Source organism: Malania oleifera, chromosome 7 (genome assembly GCF_029873635.1).
Source record: "Malania oleifera isolate guangnan ecotype guangnan chromosome 7, ASM2987363v1, whole genome shotgun sequence".
NCBI lineage: Eukaryota > Viridiplantae > Streptophyta > Magnoliopsida > Santalales > Ximeniaceae > Malania > Malania oleifera.
The window spans coordinates 84,975,830-84,994,120 of NC_080423.1; the positions used below are offsets into that span (position 1 = coordinate 84,975,830).

Sequence of the window (18,291 nt, forward strand, 5' to 3'; positions counted from 1 at the left end):
GGTGTGAGATTGAATGGTTGATGTGGTTATTGAAGAAGTGTGTTGTGATCACCCCTGGTGTACGAACCAAGTCTGGCAGACCCATTGGACCTACATACTATTGTTTGACTTGGCAGTGGTCGGCCAACCATTGTCAGGTCCCGCCTTCGGGCCACACAACCCAATCATGTGGGGGTAATACATGACAACAACCAGCTAACCTACCAGGATTGTTTTTATGTTATTATTATTGTATGAGATGAGATATGTTTATGAAAATACAGTATGTTCTGCCATGTGTTGATATATATATATGTTTTCCAGATTTGACGAAACAGTACTGAATATGTTATGTATGGAATATGTACAACACAGAATACTCATGTTGCAACACACTAGTATTAGTTTATTTCCCTTACTGAGAGGTGTCTCACCCCTTAATCTTATAAACTTTTTAGGAGCCCCTGATAGGAGAGCGGGAAAAGCCCCACTGACCTTGTACTGATATCTGCCCTTTTTGAAGGGTAAGTTTCTTTTGTAGGGATAGTTAGATTTGGTAGGAAATGTTCCTAGATTTATTTTGGGATGTATATATGGAAATATTGTGGACTATAGCAACTCTGGTATATTGTAATATATGGTATTGAGATGTACATTATTGAATGTTTTCTGCTGCTAGGGCTTCTGCTATATGTTCTGATATATCCCTGGTACCCACGGGTCCAGGTGGATTCCACGGGTCCAGGTGGATTGTGACCTGCTGAACTGGAATATGGGAATGTGCTATTAATATTATCATTATAAAAAAAAAAAGTGGAAAAATGAGCAGGTTGTGACACATCGTATAACGACCCAGAAAATTTTAACTGTTTAAAATTATAAGAAGGATAATAAAGAAAAGGGGAAATAGGAAAAAAGGGAAAATAAATTGGAAAAGGAAATAAGCAAGCGCTCATCGACGGGCTGGATTTTCTCATCGACGAGAAATCTTCAAACCCTCGTCATTGAGTATGCTTGTCTCTTCGACAAGGGTTTACCAAGAGAGGGTTTTGAATACCTGAATTTCATCGACGAGATCCCGGTCTTGTCCACAAGTGGTGTTCTCAAGCTCATCGATGAGCCCTAACATCTCGTCGACAAGGCCACGTGGCAAGTTGCTTATAAATAGGGAGAAATTAGTTTTCAGTAGAGGAAATTTTATTTTCTTCACTTTCTCTCTCTAAGCCATGGATCCTCTGCCTTCCCTCTTTGATTTCGGGCCAGATTTAGTTCGGTTCGACGATCGAAAGCTACCAGGAGACTCTTGGGAAGATTCTTTGTAATATAGGTGGAGCGGATTTTCAATTTGAGAAGTTTGTGAAACATCCCAAAACTAGGGTAAGTGTGTTATTTTGGAACTTTCTTAACAAATAGTGTTAGTTGGAGTTTAGGAAGTATTATATGGGTATTTTTTTTTTTTAGATTTGAGGAAGTTGAGATTTTTGGAATACAGGGTCTCGTTTTGTTTGGATTTGAGCAGGAATTTCGAGGAGCCGGTAAGGGGAAATATTTTATAATAGTTTTTTAATAATTTTAAACGACTAATTTTGGGTATAATTTCTACATATTCAAGTATAATTTTTCTAAACCGTACTGGTATTGAAAATACTGTTTTAAAAAATATATATATATTATTGGGAAAAATCGTGTGGTTGAAACCATTATTATTAATTAAATGATTGTGACCATTGATGAATGATGAATGATGAATCATTGAGACTACGAATATTATTTGACTGTGACTTCTGCCTGGTTGATTATACTGGTTGAATGTAGAAACTGATGTTATGTATACTGTGGTAGAACTGTGGATGCGTTGAATGATTGGTTGTTGTTGACTTGTGCTGTAGTTCATGTAAATTATGATATAGTGTTGGCAGTGATATGAGGAGGTCGTTATATCGTACCTGGTATAACCGTCATATAATGTTGGCAGTGGTATGAGGAGGTCGTTATATGAGCTTTTGTATTGGGAGGTAAACATTGGCAGTGGTGTGAGGAGGTTGTTTACTTATTTACCATGAAGGGAGTGTTTGTTTTGTAACCTACGTGGTTTGATTAGTCTTGTGTGGACCAGTCCTGTGTGGACATGTATGCTGTGTGATTGGTTTGTCCTGTGTGGATCAGTCCTGTGTGGACATGTATGTTGTAATTGATTAGTCATTTGTGGATCAGTCATGTGTGAGCATGTATGCTGTGTGATTGGTTTGTCCTGTGTGGACCATTCCTGTGTGGACATGTATGTTGTAATTGACAGTCCTATGTGGACGATTATATATTGTGTGAATGTAGACCCTGTGTGGGTATGATTGAAGACTGTATGTTTATTCTATGTGGATTGATTGTGATATGCGTATATGTGTGAAGTTCTATGAAACGAATATGGTTGGATGCGTGTGACTTTAATTAATTAAGCATTTAAGGTAAGTAGATTATTCCACCCAAAGGCTTGCTGAAAAAGGCGAGTACTCTAATAATTATTTGTGGATACCAGAATAGAGGGAAGCCACTTGTATGGGCGGGTGACCTTCTGTAAAGACTTGAAAATTTGAAAGATTAAAATAATTTTAAAAATAAATAAATAAATAAATAACAGATAAATAAATAAAAGGAATGACGTGGGAAAAGAAAAAAAATTAAAATTAAAGAAATTAAATTAAATTAAGATAAATTAAATAATTAAATAATTAGTTATTAAATTAAATATTTTTACATTGGATTTAAAAAAAAACTAATTGAAATAAGAGAAATATATATATATATATATATATATATATATATATATATATATATATATAAAGTAGCTGACAGAAGATAAAAGAAGAAAGAAGAAGAAGAAAATCAGCATGCGCCCCCTCCCCCCTGAATTTTTTTTTATTCTTTCCTGCATCAGTCTCCGTCTCTTTCCTTCTCTCAATTACTCAGCGAGTTTGCGACGGATCGGGAAACAGAAGGTGCCATTGGAATCCTGGTTCCGCTGCCGATATTTCTACTGGAGCAGATTTTTCATGAGAAAAGCTTAGGCACTGCTCTTGGGGAAAGGTAATTTTTCCCCATTTTCTCAATTTTGCCGTTAATACGTGGTTAAATCGACGAACGAACACCACCACGGGGTCCTAGTCGTCATCATCGTCATTTTGACGTAGGTAATTTTTCAATTGGGGTTTTATAGACCCTACTCCAAAGCCAGAGTGAGATTTGAGAATTTGGCTAAATTTAAGGAGATAATTATTTATTGGGTATTTAAGGGTCTAGGAAGTATTAAATAATATTTTATTCAGGAATAATTTATTGGAATTAGGAATTTAATTTCAAGGTCCGGGTGAGCACCACATGTATTTTTCGGAGTCCCTGTTGGCATAGTTCAAGAAATTAGGTAAGGGGAAAAATGTATATTAAATCAAAATTTTTATGAATTTAATGGAAAAATAAATTGTGTTATATGTACGTGTATATGTTTTGATATGAGTAAAATGCCAACTGTTTAAATTATATTTTTTCGAGTTTAGGATTGTTTATTAGATATGTATATGCGAAAATGAACTGATGAAAGTGGTAAAATATTTTCAGAATATTTATGTAAGACATGAAAGGTATTTTTAGTATATAAACATTAAATGTTGGTTGACTTATTTTACAAGTAATGTATGAATTTTACTGTTAAATTGTGTGGCATGAGAATTTGTGCAAATATATGTTAAATGTATGAGATGCAGGTTAAGTAAAACAGTGAGAATAAAATATGATATGAACAATGTTGTCTATGTATGTTAAATGCAACCATGTAAATGTAAGAAAGCTGAAAGACAGTCATGTTAGCAGATCTAGCACACTTCTATGTAGACTAACTGATGACAGCTAAAAGGAGCTGTGTTAGCAGATCTAGCACGTTTCTACGTAGACTAACTGATGATGGCTAAAGACCAGTTGTAGTACGAAGTAATGAAATGAAATGTTATGCAATGAAATGACGATGAAATGACAATAAAATGAAATGACAAAGGTAAATGATGTAAATGGGAAAGAGTCACTTAAAATGAAACGAAATGCAAAGTTAAGTTATGAACAGGAATGAATGTGCATGAATGTATAATGATAGAAAAGAATGATGTATTATGATAATAGAAGTATGTGTGTACATAGAACATGTTACGATTGGGCGAGGCGTACCTTTCACCAGAGGGCTTGCTGAGTAAGGCGAGTGCACTAATAGCTACAGATGTGGCAGTAGCCACATAACGTACTAGGGCAGAGGGAACCTACTTGTATGGGCGGGTAGAATTCCCTATCCTTAGGGCCTTTGCCGATAAACTATTGTTGAATGCGTGAGTACAAGATTAATTTATCACTTGAGGGCTTACCGAGTAAGGTGAGTGCCCTGGTATGCTTAAATTGTGACCTTCGGGTTGCTAAATGTATCAAGGCAGATGGGTGCTACTTGTATGGGCGGGTAATCACCCCTATCCTCAGGTAATCTCGTGAGTTAAACATTTGCATGTGTTTGATTAGGATCAGGGAATGATTTCAGAAATTATGTTAAGAATTTTCAAATGTTAAATATTATGATATATATAAACTCATGTTGGCCATATACTATTTTAATATATGGTTTCTTCCCGTACTGAGATGTGTCTCACCCGAATATGAATTTATCTTTTTTTCAGGATTTCCTCGAGATCGAGCTTTGACAGCTCGAGGTTTTTATAGCATTATTGGGAAATAGAAAAAGAAAATGGTATATTTCTATGTTAATTTTGGGGAATGTAAATATTTAAGTTTTATGCCTTTATGTTTTAAGGCTATTGAGTAAGGAATGATTGTGAAAATACTGAATTGTTTTGGAGATATATGTAATTATGGAAATGCAGGTGATTGATAATTTATTATGGATTATAGTTAGAATTAGTAAACTCTGGTATTATGTTATATGGAGATTATGATTATATTTTCCGCTGCGTATGTTATGTTAATTATGGATGATCAGGTATAACGCGCCGAGCCCGGGTTTAAGGGTTTGGGGCATTTCACCTTCCCTATTCTCGGTGACTTTACTTGAATACATAATCCGAGGGCTTACAAAGAAAGGTGAGTGCCCTGATGTTAGCATTAAAGTAGAGGGAATCTACTTGTATGGATGTGTAGACTTCCCTATTCTCAGAAATTATCAGTAAAATATTTATGAATGTGGGCATGTGATTGGGTGATAGAGGAATTGACTATGGTGTGTATATGAGCATGTTATTTCGGCTACTATTGGATTATGAATGCGTTGTATGGATATTTTAATTATATATTAAACACTTCGGCCACACAATTGTTATAAATTATTTCTTCCTTTCTGAGAGGTATCTCACCTCATCGATAATTTAATCTTTTCAGGTTATCCAGGTGATCGAACTTAGATAGCTCCAAGGCGGGATAGTTTTGTAAGTGGTACAGAACGATTATGTTTTTAGTTTTTATGTTTAATATATTTTGTTCAGGTTTGTAATATAAAGAAAGAGGCTATAATTATTATGGATCAGCATATGTAAATAAAGAACTCTAGTATATTATGTTTGAAATTATTTTTATTTTTTTTCCACTACGTGAATGGTATCAGAGACGCGTATTGGTCTCATAACACTCCGGGCCCCACATGACAGGTCCGGAGCGTTACACATCGAGACTACAAATGTTAATGATATTGATTGCAATATATTGCATAACCATTTTAAACTACTCCAATCATCAGGAGTGGTCAAAATTGGAAAAAGAAAAAAAAAATGGGGGTAGGAAGAAATGCCCATAATGATAAAGATTTTATCTCGATTTCTGTGTATGAGGTCTAAATCTCTATCGAACCACACTTTAATGTTTTGGAACATCCCGAATCAGCCGATAGAGTAAAAAATGATAAAAAAAAAAAAGAAGTGAAAAGGAAAAAATACAAGGTAAGAAAGGTAGAAAAAGCAAAAAGACTTAACAATCTCCATTTTAGTTTTTCATGAATTTATACTATTTCAATATACTTTTGTGCCATATTTTATTCAGTTCATAAAAATTTAATTTTAAAGTTTGATTTTTAAGCTCCTAAACATTGTATTAGACTATTTAATTAAAATTTGTCCTATTACTTGGTGGAGGTCAGACTTAAGAGACACTCTTCGACCTAATAAATTAGTTTAGTGCCAAAAGAAATCAAACACCACCATCATTAGAAATTAGTTGTGCGGTGAAAGGAATCAAACACTACCACCATTAAAAAAAAAAAAAAAAAAAACGCAATTTTACCCCCATTGTATTTTGTCGGGACAAGAAAATAAGATATTATTTTGTTGAGTCAATCAATTGCTTTGATTTTCGCATTCAATCAAAATAAGATATTATTTTGTCAATCGAAAGTCATTGTGTTGTCTCATGTTGATGAAAAGAAAATCATAATTAATGGACTCGTGAAAGATTAGGTGAATATGGATATCTTTATAACATGGGAAAGGAAGTTTTATTTGAGTTTTGTTATGATGTCTATTGGCTCCACCACAAAGGTGACTTGTTCCTTAGTAAAGTTGAAGATAACAACTTTAAAATAGAGCTAAATACAAAAGTGAAACTAAACACCCCCCAGATTTGGCAAAAAATAATAACCTCCCTCCTAAGGTTTTAAAAATTCTAAAGATCTCTTATGAGGTTTTAAGAATTTCAAAATCATCCCTTGAGGTTTTAGGAATTTTAAAAATTTCCCCTGAGATTTGTTTAAAACAAAAAAACAAATTTTCATTTGTAAGGAAAAGTTGTGATATTTTTAAAATTCCAGGAATTGTCTCTATCTTTTTATCGAACTTCAAGGAAGGTGAGTGTCTTTTGTCTTTTTTTTTCTTTTTTTTAAGGTTGAAGGCTCTTATTTCAACTCAAATTACAAGAGATATCTTACATTTTATATCAATTTTCATCTGAAGCTTGAACCCGAGACCTCTAACATAAAATCTCGTTAATTAAAATATATATATATATTTGTTCAATTGAAATCTGCAGTAAATATAGGTTACATGCTAATGATAGCCTATCTTCTCTTAGTGTTCCAAAATTCAAATAAAATTAAGAAGATGTGAGTCATGCTTATCTTCTTTCTTCTTTTTCCACCCTATCTTAAAAGTTTGTAATTTGAACTCTAAATTTAAATTTGTTTAAATGCTTACCATTTTTAACGAAATTGAAGAAAAAAAACTAATCTAATATTTTTATTTTGGTGAAAGATGTAAATTTCTCAGGCAGCATCATAAAAAATCACACACCGCCCCACTCTCTCTCTCTCTCTCTCTCTTAAGAAAACAATAATTAATAATTCTTTTTTCAGTTTAGCTCTAGTTTGAAATTTTTTATTTTTTAATTATTGATTTAGCTCATTCAAAAATCACAATTATCCAAATTGAACTGATGTATTATAAATATGAAATTAAATAATAATTTAATAATTTAAACAAAAAAAATTTATTGCACTAAGATTGATAATTAAATATTAAAGTTGAATATTTTAAATTTAAGACAAAAGACACTCATCTTTCTTGAAATTTGAAAAATATAACAGATGTAAAGATTCAAAAAATTTATTTATGGAAATAATAAAGGAATGAAGAGAGGGAAATTTTTTTTAAAAAAAAGAAACTGTAGGCTTTGTCGATTAATCCCCTATTTTTGTTGACGAAATTCCTTCTGTGGTTCATCGATAAAGTTCAGACGTTGTCGATTAAGAGATCCCGAATGACAAAAAATTTCAGGTTTACAGTTCATCGACGAAGTCCTTCTTTCGTCAATAAACTTCTTTTTCAACTCTTCGACCAGGACTTCATTTCATCGACGAGGTTGGCCGAGTCATCAACGACTTATAAAAAGGATTTCCATTTCTTACTCATTATGACACCAAATTCCTCACTTTCTCTCTCTAAAAACGACTATAATTTCTCTAATATAACTGCTCACGCCTAAATTAAAATATTATCAACTGTGTCATTCCCATGTCACCTTCACGCAAGCATTTTTCTGAATTAAGGGATATGGCAGACCAAAACAGAGCAGCTGACTTCACTCTGTTTCTATATATATTTGAGCGGTGGCAGTGTATTTGGGCGGAGTAAGATCAAACAATGGCAGAAGCAGAGATGAGCTACAGAGAAAAGAGGTGGTCCCTGCAGGGGATGACCGCTCTTGTCACTGGCGGAACCCGTGGCATAGGGTTCGTGGCTCAACTCAACCTCCCCTGTTTCAATTTTTTCCTTTTCTTTTCTTTTCTGGGTTTTGATCATCATCATAAATTGGACTGGATTTCTGCAACAGGCGTGCAATTCTGGAAGAAATGGCTAGCTTTGGGGCAGCTGTCCATACTTGTTCCCGTAACCAAACAGAGCTCAATCGAAGCTTGGAAGAATGGAAGACGAAGGGCTATAGCGTGACAGGGTCAGTCTGCGACCTCACCTCTCCGCCCCAGAGAGAAAAGCTCATGGACGCCGTCTCCTCTGTTTTCCAGGGGAAGCTCAACATCCTCGTATGCTCTGCTTCGTTTGGACAGAAAGAAAAGAAAAGAAGAACACTAAAGTGATTGGTGTTTGAATTGCAAGAAGATCATTGATTTTGATTATTGATTCTGTGTTTTTTTTCGTTTTAGGTGAACAACGCAGGCACAACCATACCCAAGGAAGCCATAGATTATACCGATGAAGATTACAGAACCATAATGGGGACTAATTTGGATTCAGCATACCATATCTGCCAGTTGACACACCCTCTTTTGAAGGCATCGGGAAATGGTAGCATTGTATTTATATCCTCTGTGGCTGGAGTGATTGGTATACCTCTTTCCTCCGTCTATGCAGCTTCGAAAGGTAAGTTTAAATTTTTCAAAATTAATTACATGTTTGTTATTCACCCTATAATCATGTTTTTATATTTATTTTTTGCTGAATGATTTTTGAAGGAGCCATGAATCAATTGACGAAGAATTTGACATGCGAGTGGGCAAAAGACAACATTCGAGTAAATGCGGTGGCTCCATGGTTCATCAAAACCTCACTCCTGGATTCATTTTCTGTAATGCCCTGTTCCCTCTGCCTTAATCATTTTCATGTTGACTCAGTGGGATTATAGCGCCAATCCAAATATTTGTTTGAAATTTAGGAAAAAATTAATAAAATTTTTATTTAAATTAACACATTCAATCCAAAAATTTCTAATCTATGCTCCCAAATACTTCGTTTAAGTTTAAATTTGCTTTCTCATGGACTCTATTAAAGCCTACTACCTTGTCCTAATTTTTAATTGTATATTAGTTGCAATAGGTTGACTAAACTTAGGATGTGTTTAGTAGGAGGTGAATTTTAGTTTTTTCATTTAGATTTTTATGAATTTATACAAATTTTATATACTTTCGAGCAGTTCATAAAAATTTAAATTTAAAATTTGATTTCTAAACTTCTAAATATTGCTTGGTGGAGGTCTGCAAGCTAATAAATTAGTTTTGTGCTAAAAGAAATCAAACACCACCATCATTATAAATTAGTTGCGCGGTGAAAGGAGTCAGACACTGCAATTGCACGACCATTGTCTTTTGTCGGGACAAGAAAAACTCATATTTAAATTTGTTTACTCTCCACAGCAAGATCCTCTTGCACAGGAAAAAATGGAAAGATTGATCTCGAGAACTCCCATCAAGCGTATTGGGGAAGCTAATGAGGTTTCATCACTGGTAGCATTTTTATGTTTTCCAGCTGCTTCGTACATCACTGGACAAATTATTTGCGTAGACGGTGGATACACAGTCAATGGGTGTTAATCGAATTTTTCAAATTTTAAAATAATAATGAAATAAAATAAGAACTCTTTAAAGTTTTATTGTTGATCGTGAGTGAATCAATTGCTTCGATTTTATTATTTTGTCAATGGAAAGTCGTTGTGTTGTCTCATGTTTCAACATTTTCGTGCTTGTAATCAATGCTTTGAATTATCAATAAAGACCTCTACATTGCCTTGTGCTTTTACATGCTTTCTCGATGCATTCTCTATTATTTTCTTTAATTTGCCTTTATGAGGATAGACTCCAAAGAGTTTAGTATATTTATTTCAAAAAGTATTGCTTGAATTACACTAGAGTAAGTACTTATTGCAAAATACTTTTTAAAACTACTTTTTTGAAGTAAAGATAAATAACTTTTAAAAAATAATCAGAACTTACTTCTGATCACTACTTATTCATAATTCACTACCGTTCATATATGTAATAAGCTTGCAAATTTAAATAACTTATACTATGATCAATTTTTAATTAAAATTTAATAAAACATTATAAAAATATTATTAAAGTAATAATATTAGAGACATAGCTTAATAATAGAATTGTTGTTCATTAGAATAATATTCATATATTATTTTACTTAGTCGAAAATATTTAAGATGTCGATTAAAAATATTAAATTATCCTAAATTTAATTATTTTTTTAATATACAGTAATTTAATTTTTAAATTATAACTTTAAATTAATTTTTAAATTAAAATTTTAAATTAATTTTTAATTAGAAAATATTAAAAATTCAATTAAAAATGCCGATGAACATAAATATGAACTAATTTATTAATTATAAATTTAAAATGTTAATTATAAATACTAATGATAAAATTTTAATCAAAAAGTAAATTAAATTTTAATTAAAAAATATTTGATATTTTTTATTAAAATGTTAACTAACATAAATATCAACTACATTTTTTATTTCAAAAATATTAGAAATGATGACTATAGATATTAATTAAGATATAAAAAATTTAAAAATAATTTAATGATTATAAAATATTTAAAATGGTATTTAAAAATATCTATTACTTTGCTAATTATTTAATATTAAAAAATTCAATTAAAATGTCAATCAACATAAATATTTATTAATTTTTATTTATAAAATATTTAAAAATTAATTATAAATATTAATTTAATATATTAGCATAATTTAATAGTTATATATTAATTTGTATTGCATTATAATTTGTTAGTTGCATGTTGAAACATAATAATATCATTCACACGATAATAACATATATTAACAAAATACTTATATAAAAGTAAGTATTCAAGCACTATTTATTTTATTTTATTTTATGAATGCTTTTAATTAGTACTTATTTGAATATAATCAAATAGTGCAAAGGACTTTCAATACTTCTACAATTTAATTATTAGTACTTTGTGAGCCAGCGAGGACCGTGGATGGTGAGAGTTTGCTTTATGAGCCAGTGGGAACCGTGGATTGTGAGAATTCTCTGTGAGCCAGCAGGGACTGTGGATGGTAATGGAGATGTGTCCCGGGTGTCGGGTTAGCCGAACGTCCAACTGATGCACGGAAACCATGTCCACATTCCGGACTTTACCTAATCAGCGAGACCTAAGGGGAGGACACTGATCTGTAAGTTTGGTGTTGCACTCCGAAGGGCTTGTTAGTGGTTGGAATTCTTATGTAATCAAAAAAAAATATTCAAAATATATATCCACACTTCAACTAAGCAGCAATCTATATTAATTAAGTTCAACTAAGCCTAATTTCAAAAACTAACAACAAGAAGCAACAAATCAAACCTTAGGTCCTACTAGGTGGGGGTCTGATTCGTGAATCCTTCTCCACCAACTAATACGATCTTTCATAATATCCTTCAACAATTTAAAAATTATTAAATTCTTCTTTACTATCTCATTACAAGTGTTAGTTTTGGGCTACCTTTACCCATTCTATGGCCAATAACACTAACTAAGCTCAATTTTCCTCCCCAGAGTACTACTTAGCCTACATTGTACAGGTCCAAACCATGTGACTATCCCTCCCTTATCTTATTTACTACAAATGCAATGCTTAGCATACCACAAATATGTTTATTCCTTAATTATTCCTTTAACATTACATCACCTGTTCACCTTAACATTCTTATTTCGACAACTTTAACTTTTGGATATATTATTTCTTAGGGGTATTTGATAAAATTTAGCAATTAGCATGTAATGGTGTATGGAATTCTGAATTTGTAAACTAGGTTTAAAATATAATTGGAATCAATTTTAGAATATGAATGTTGAATTATTTTAGTTGTTTGATAATTAACCTTCAAATATATGTATTTTTCCTATTTTAATCCTTTAAACTATCAAGAGAAAACTTGTTTGTTAAAATTAATAAATATATTTTTTAGATCATTTTTATTTTTAAAAAACACACACACACACACACACATAGATATATATATATATATATATATATATATATATATACACACACACTAATGTATCTCAAATATAAAACATAAAAACATTAATTAAAAATATTTTTTAATGTAAATACTTTAAAAGATAAAATATTATTTATTGTGAAACATAATAAGAAATTATTTTTTCTAATTAATACTTCAACTAAATACTTGCTTCTTCTCCATTTTTTTTAACCTTTCTTTTACAAAAATCTCAATTTTATAATTTCTATCAATAGATATAACATTTTGATCCTTTATATATATATAAAGAATATTCTTTGTAAATTTTCACAAAGGAAGTGGGAGGACTAAAAATATATTGCATTCTTAGTCTCTTTCTATTGTGGGCTTAGATTCACTAGAGAGAAGAGTTCGTTTTAGTATGCGAAAGAATATTTGAGTCTTTCCAAAATTGAAAGTCACACTAATTAGAGATAATTTAAGCAAAATGGGGCCTTGCCAAATCATATTTTATGATCTTGTGTAGCAATAGATAAAATCAAAGCATAACTAGCAAAATAAATAAATAAAAATAAATTAGAACATCAATGAAAAGGAAGAATAAGAAGGAGAAGGAAAAGGAGAAGAAGGGAAAGAACATACCAATGTCGGATGAGTAAGGAGAATGTTGAAAAAAGAAGATAACACTAAAGGTGCTCATTTAGCAATAGTGAGATCAAAGAGGTGAGAGCTTGGAGAGATAGGGCATGAGTCGTTTGGATGATTGTGAGAGAAGAGTTAAGGTTGTGTAATTTGCGTTACTTTCTAGGTGTAAAACAAAATCAAAAAAAACTTTTAATTTGTGCTCTTACCGAATCAACACCAAAGAGATTAATGATTCTCTTAAATTAATGCAATCCAAAGCTATTTCATAGGCTAATCAAACTTCACTAGTTCACTGAATTTTGGACCATTAAGAGCCCAAACTCTATTTAGAGAACATTAAGCACAAAAAAACAATCCCTTAGTTTCTTAACATTTTGATTTATTCAACTTAGCTCATGTTATGACTGCCCTATAAAACTTTCTTTTTAATTTTAATGGAATTTTATATTCACACAATACATCCAAAACACTTCTCCATTTTACCCAACTTATTTTAATTCTATATATAACATTGTTTTCTATTTCTCCTTCAATTTGCATAATGAATCCAAGACATTAAAAATCTAATTGTCTATTGCTTTCTTGACCATCAAGTTTAAACTTTTCTCCAACATTCCTCCAACCATAACTAAAATTATATTATATTGATTTTGTCTTATTTTTTATTTATCCTAAATCTTTAAATTTTGAAGTTTCCCATCATAATTCTAACTTAAATACTACTTATCCCTAGTTTCATCAATCAAGATAATATCATTAACAAAGAGTATATTGAATTAAACTCAAAGCATCTAAATCAAAAACTCATTTAATCAATGGTTGAACAAGTCAACTGAAGCTTAATATAATCAAATTAATGTCTTTAGGATTAGCAAAAATGCTCGTTTAATCAATTTCTGAACAAGTCAACTGAAGCTTAATATAATCAAATTAGTATATTTAGGATTAGTCGAAAAAGATCAAAGTAAAATGTATACAGTTAGGCTCCTGGCAAGTGAATTAGATTAAGAGTCCAAGTGAATTAACAAAGCCCAAAATACTTTGCTAAGGTCCATCATATAACGACCCAGAAAATTTTAACTGTTTAAAATTATAAGAAGGATAATAAAGAAAAGGGGAAATAGAAAAAAAGGGAAAAGAAATTGGAAAAGGAAATAAGCAGGCGCTCGTCGACGGGCTGGATTTTCTCGTCGACGAGAAATCTTCAAACCCTCGTCATCGAGTATGCTTGTCTCTTCGACAAGGGTTTACCGAGAGAGGGTTTTGAATACCTGAATTTCGTCAAAGAGATCCCGGTCTTGTCCACAAGTGGTGTTCTCAAGCTTGTCGATGAGTCCTGACATTTTGTCGACAAGGCCACATGGCAAGTTGCTTATAAATAGGGAGAAATCAGTTTTCAGTAGAGGAAATTTTATTTTCTTCACTTTCTCTCTCTAAGCCATGGATCCTCTACCTTCCCTCTTCAATTTCGGGTTGGATTTAGCTCGGTTCGACGATCGGAAGCTACCGCGAGACTCTTGGGAAGATTCTTTGCAATATAGGTGGAGCGGATTTTCGATTTTAGAAATTTGTGAAACATCCCAAAACTAGGGTAAGTGTGTTATTTTGGAACTTTCTTTACAAATATTGTTATTTGGAGTTTAGGAAGTATTATATGGGTATTTTTTTTAGATTTGAGGTGTTGTGATTTTTGGAATACAGGGTCTCATTTTGTTTGGATTTGAGCAGGAATCTCGAGGAGCCGGTAAGGGAAAATATTTTATAATAGTTTTTAAATAATTTTATACGACTAATTTTGGGTATAATTTCTACATATTCAAGTATAATTTTTCTGAACCGTACCGGTATTGAAAATACTGTTTTTAAATATATATATATATATATATATATATTACATTGGAAAAAATCTTGTATTAATTAAATGATTATGAGCATTGATGAATGATGAATCATTGAGACTACGAATATTGTTTGACTGTGAATTCTGCTTGGTTGATTATACTGGTTGAATGCAGAAACTGATGTTGTGTATACTGTGGTAGAACTGTGGATGTGTTGAATGATTGGTTGTTGTTGACTTGTGTTGTGGTTCATGTAAATTATGATATAGCGTTGGTAGTGGTATGAGGAGGTCGTTATATCGTACCTGGTATAACTGCCATATAACATTGGTAGTGGTATGAGGAGGTTGTTATATGAGCATTTATATTGGGAGGTAAACATTGACAGTGGTGTGAGGAGGTTGTTTACCTATTTACCATGAAGGAGTTTTTTTTTTTTTTTGTAACCTGCGTGGTTTGATTAGTCCTATGTGGACCTGTAGTGACCCAAAGAATAATAGCATTTTAATAATAAGAGGGAGAGAAGATAGACACAGAAACAGAAGGAGTCCGCGTTCATCGACGACATTGCATTTTGGGACTAATTTTAATTTTAGAAAATTGCCAGAACTCGTCGACGAATACAGGGCTTCGTCGACGAGTGGTTAAGGAATTTCATCGACGAATTCAGGATTTCGTCGATGAGAAAATACCGAGAGACGGTTCGGGCTGTTTTGAATTTCATAAATGAATACAGGGCTTCGTCGACGAATTTTATGAAAGACTCGTCGACAAGGTGACGTGTCTCGTCGACGAATCTGACCCTATAAATAGCCAAAAATTTGATATTTATTCACTTTCACCGTCTCTCTCTCTCTCTCTCTCTATCCTCTCTTTCTCCCTACGTCTCCTCTCCCTTCTCTCTTCTTTTTCGGGCCCGTTACTCGCTGGATCGAAGATCTGTAGCCTCCATGACGCTCCTGGCGTAGTTTTCTACAAATCTGCCAGAGCGGATCGTTGGGGAAATGAAGTCGGATTTCATCACAAATATAGGGTAAGGCCTTTTAGTCCCTTTTTGGCCTTATGGCAGTTATAGGAAATCATGTAGGCGGAGAAATATTGATATTATGTTTTAACATATGTTGGTTTCAGGGTGTTGTGTAGGAGGCCCTGCGGGTGTTAGGCTTGTATTCCCTAGGGGCTTTCCAGTAGTCAGGTAAGGAAAATATGCTATGCTAGGTATTTTTAGAAACATTATACAGTTTATTTAATTATGAAAATTATATATTTAGTATGGTGTGGCTTGTGAATATGAATATGGTACAAATATAAGTTTTACGAATTTAGTTTCATGATTTTACGAATTTCAGTACCACAATTATGTGAGTTTTAGTACTATGATTTTATGGATTTTAGTACCATGATTATACGGATTTCAGTACCATATTACACGAATATTAGTATTATGATTATGCAGCTTCAGTATTATGATTATGCAGTTCTCAGTATTATGTATGAACTACAGTTACAGTTTATGCAACATCATGGTTATTTCAGTACTTTAGAAACATGGTAAATCAGATAGATATATATATATATATATATATATATTATATGATATCAGACCTTGTTAAACTTGCAGCTACAGAGCACGGTACCATTGCTACAGATATTATGTTACTTTATGAGTGCAACCACCTATTCAGATAATACGTGGTAAGGTCAACCACCTAGGCCCTTGAAGAGGTTAGGTTCCCCATCCAGATATGGGTTTAGGTGGGCAGGTCGACTGATGGAGTTCAGTGATTTATTCCTGGTTGACCAGCCAGGATAAATCCAGCCTACGAGCCGCACAACCTTATCATGAGGGGGCATGTCATGACACACAGATAGCCACAGGGAACAGTTTCAGTTACTATTACTTATGTACGGATTTACAGAAATAGGGACCCTACTGTACTTTTGCATTCAGTTATTCATGTTTATATGAAAACAGATTTCATGATATATAGTAGCTCATTTGCCACACACTAGTAATAACATATTTCTTCTTACTGAACGTTGGCTCATCCTAGTGTTGAAACATTTTTCAAGTGATCCAGGTAGGTGAGCAGACCAGGCTTGTAGATAGAGGGACTTCCATACTGCCCTGCCAGTGGAGAGTGAGTGCATTTTGAGAGTATTTTTGTATACCCTAGCTAGTTAAGGGTATTTTGGGGAACAGAAGGTATGTATATATTTTGGAAAACATGTAATGCTCTAGTATTGTATGGTATGGTTATGTTTATATGATTTTCGCTTCTTGTCGCTTAGGTTTATGATTAGGTATTCTCAGCATGGTATCAGAGCATGTAGAATATTAGTGGAAAAAAAAAATCAGTTAATTAAGCAGGTCGTTACAGGACCAATCCTATATGGACATGTATGTTGTGTGATTGGTTTGTCCTGTGTGGATCAGTTCTGTGTGGACATGTATGTTGTAATTGATTAGTTATTTGTGGACCAGTCATGTGTGGGCATGTATGTTGTGTGATTGGTTTGTCCTGTGTGGACCAGTCTTGTATGGACATGTATGTTGTAATTGGTTTGTCTTGTGTGGACCAATCCTATGTGGACATGTATGTTGTAATTGACAGTCCTATGTGGACAATTACATATTGTGTGAATGTAGACCCTGTGTGGGTATGATTGAAGACTATATGTTTATTCTATGTGGATTGATTGTGATATGCGTATATGTGTGGAGTTCTGTGAAACGAATATGGTTGGATGCGTGTGACTTTAATTAATTAAGCATTTAAGGTAAGTAGATTATTCCACCCGAAGGCTTGTTGAGAAAGGCGAGTACTCTAATAATTATTTGTGATTGGGTGATAGAGGAATTGACTATGGTGTGTATATGAGCGTGTTATTTCGGCTACTATTGGATTATGAATGCATTGTATGAATATTTTAATTATATTTTAAACACCTTAGCCACACAACTGTTATAAATTATTTCTTCCTTACTGAGAGGTATCTCACCCCATCGATAATTTAATCTTTTTAGGTTATCCAGGTGATCGAACTTAGATAGCTCCAGGGCGGAATAGTTTTGTAAGTGGTACATAACGATTATGTTTTTAGTTTTTATGTTTAATATATTTTGTTCAGGTTTGTAATCTAAAGAAAGAGACTGTAATTATTATGGATCAGCATATGTAAATATAGAACTCTAGTATATTATGTTCGGGGTTTTTTTTTTATTTTTTTTCTGCTACATGAATGGTATTAGAGACGCGTGTTGGTCTCATAACACTCCGGACCCCACATGAATGGTTCGAAGCGTTACACATCAAGACTAAAAATGTTAATGATATTGATTGCAATATATTGCATAACCATTTTAGACTACTCCAAATCATCAGGTGTGGTCAGAATTGGAAAAAGAAAAAAAAAAAAAGGTAGGAAGAAATGCCCATAATGATAAAGATTTTATCTCAATTTCTGTGTACGAGGTCTAAATCTCTATCGAACCATACTTTAATGTTTTAGACCATCCCAAATCAGTTGATAGAGTAAAAAATGGTAAAAAAAAAAAAAGTGAAA

The 18,291-nt window shown here is 32.7% G+C and overlaps 1 protein-coding gene across 2 annotated transcripts; it reads left to right on the plus strand.

The window, feature by feature from the left end:
• The first annotated feature begins 7,992 nt into the window (after nucleotides 1–7,992).
• Nucleotides 7,993–17,933, plus strand: LOC131159839 (tropinone reductase homolog). 2 transcript variants are annotated; one of them, XM_058115022.1, is made up of 5 exons: nucleotides 7,993–8,230; nucleotides 8,332–8,539; nucleotides 8,660–8,876; nucleotides 8,969–9,081; nucleotides 9,647–10,028. In XM_058115022.1, exons 1-5 carry the CDS (start codon nucleotides 8,142–8,144, stop codon nucleotides 9,821–9,823), a joined length of 804 nt encoding a protein of 267 aa, XP_057971005.1. In that variant the 5' UTR covers nucleotides 7,993–8,141; the 3' UTR covers nucleotides 9,824–10,028. The 2 variants fall into 2 exon arrangements, with proteins under 2 accessions (XP_057971005.1, XP_057971006.1); XM_058115023.1 differs by lacking the exons at nucleotides 8,969–9,081; nucleotides 9,647–10,028 and adding an exon at nucleotides 17,753–17,933 and having other exon boundaries at nucleotides 8,032–8,230.
• Nucleotides 17,934–18,291: the final 358 nt, after the last annotated feature.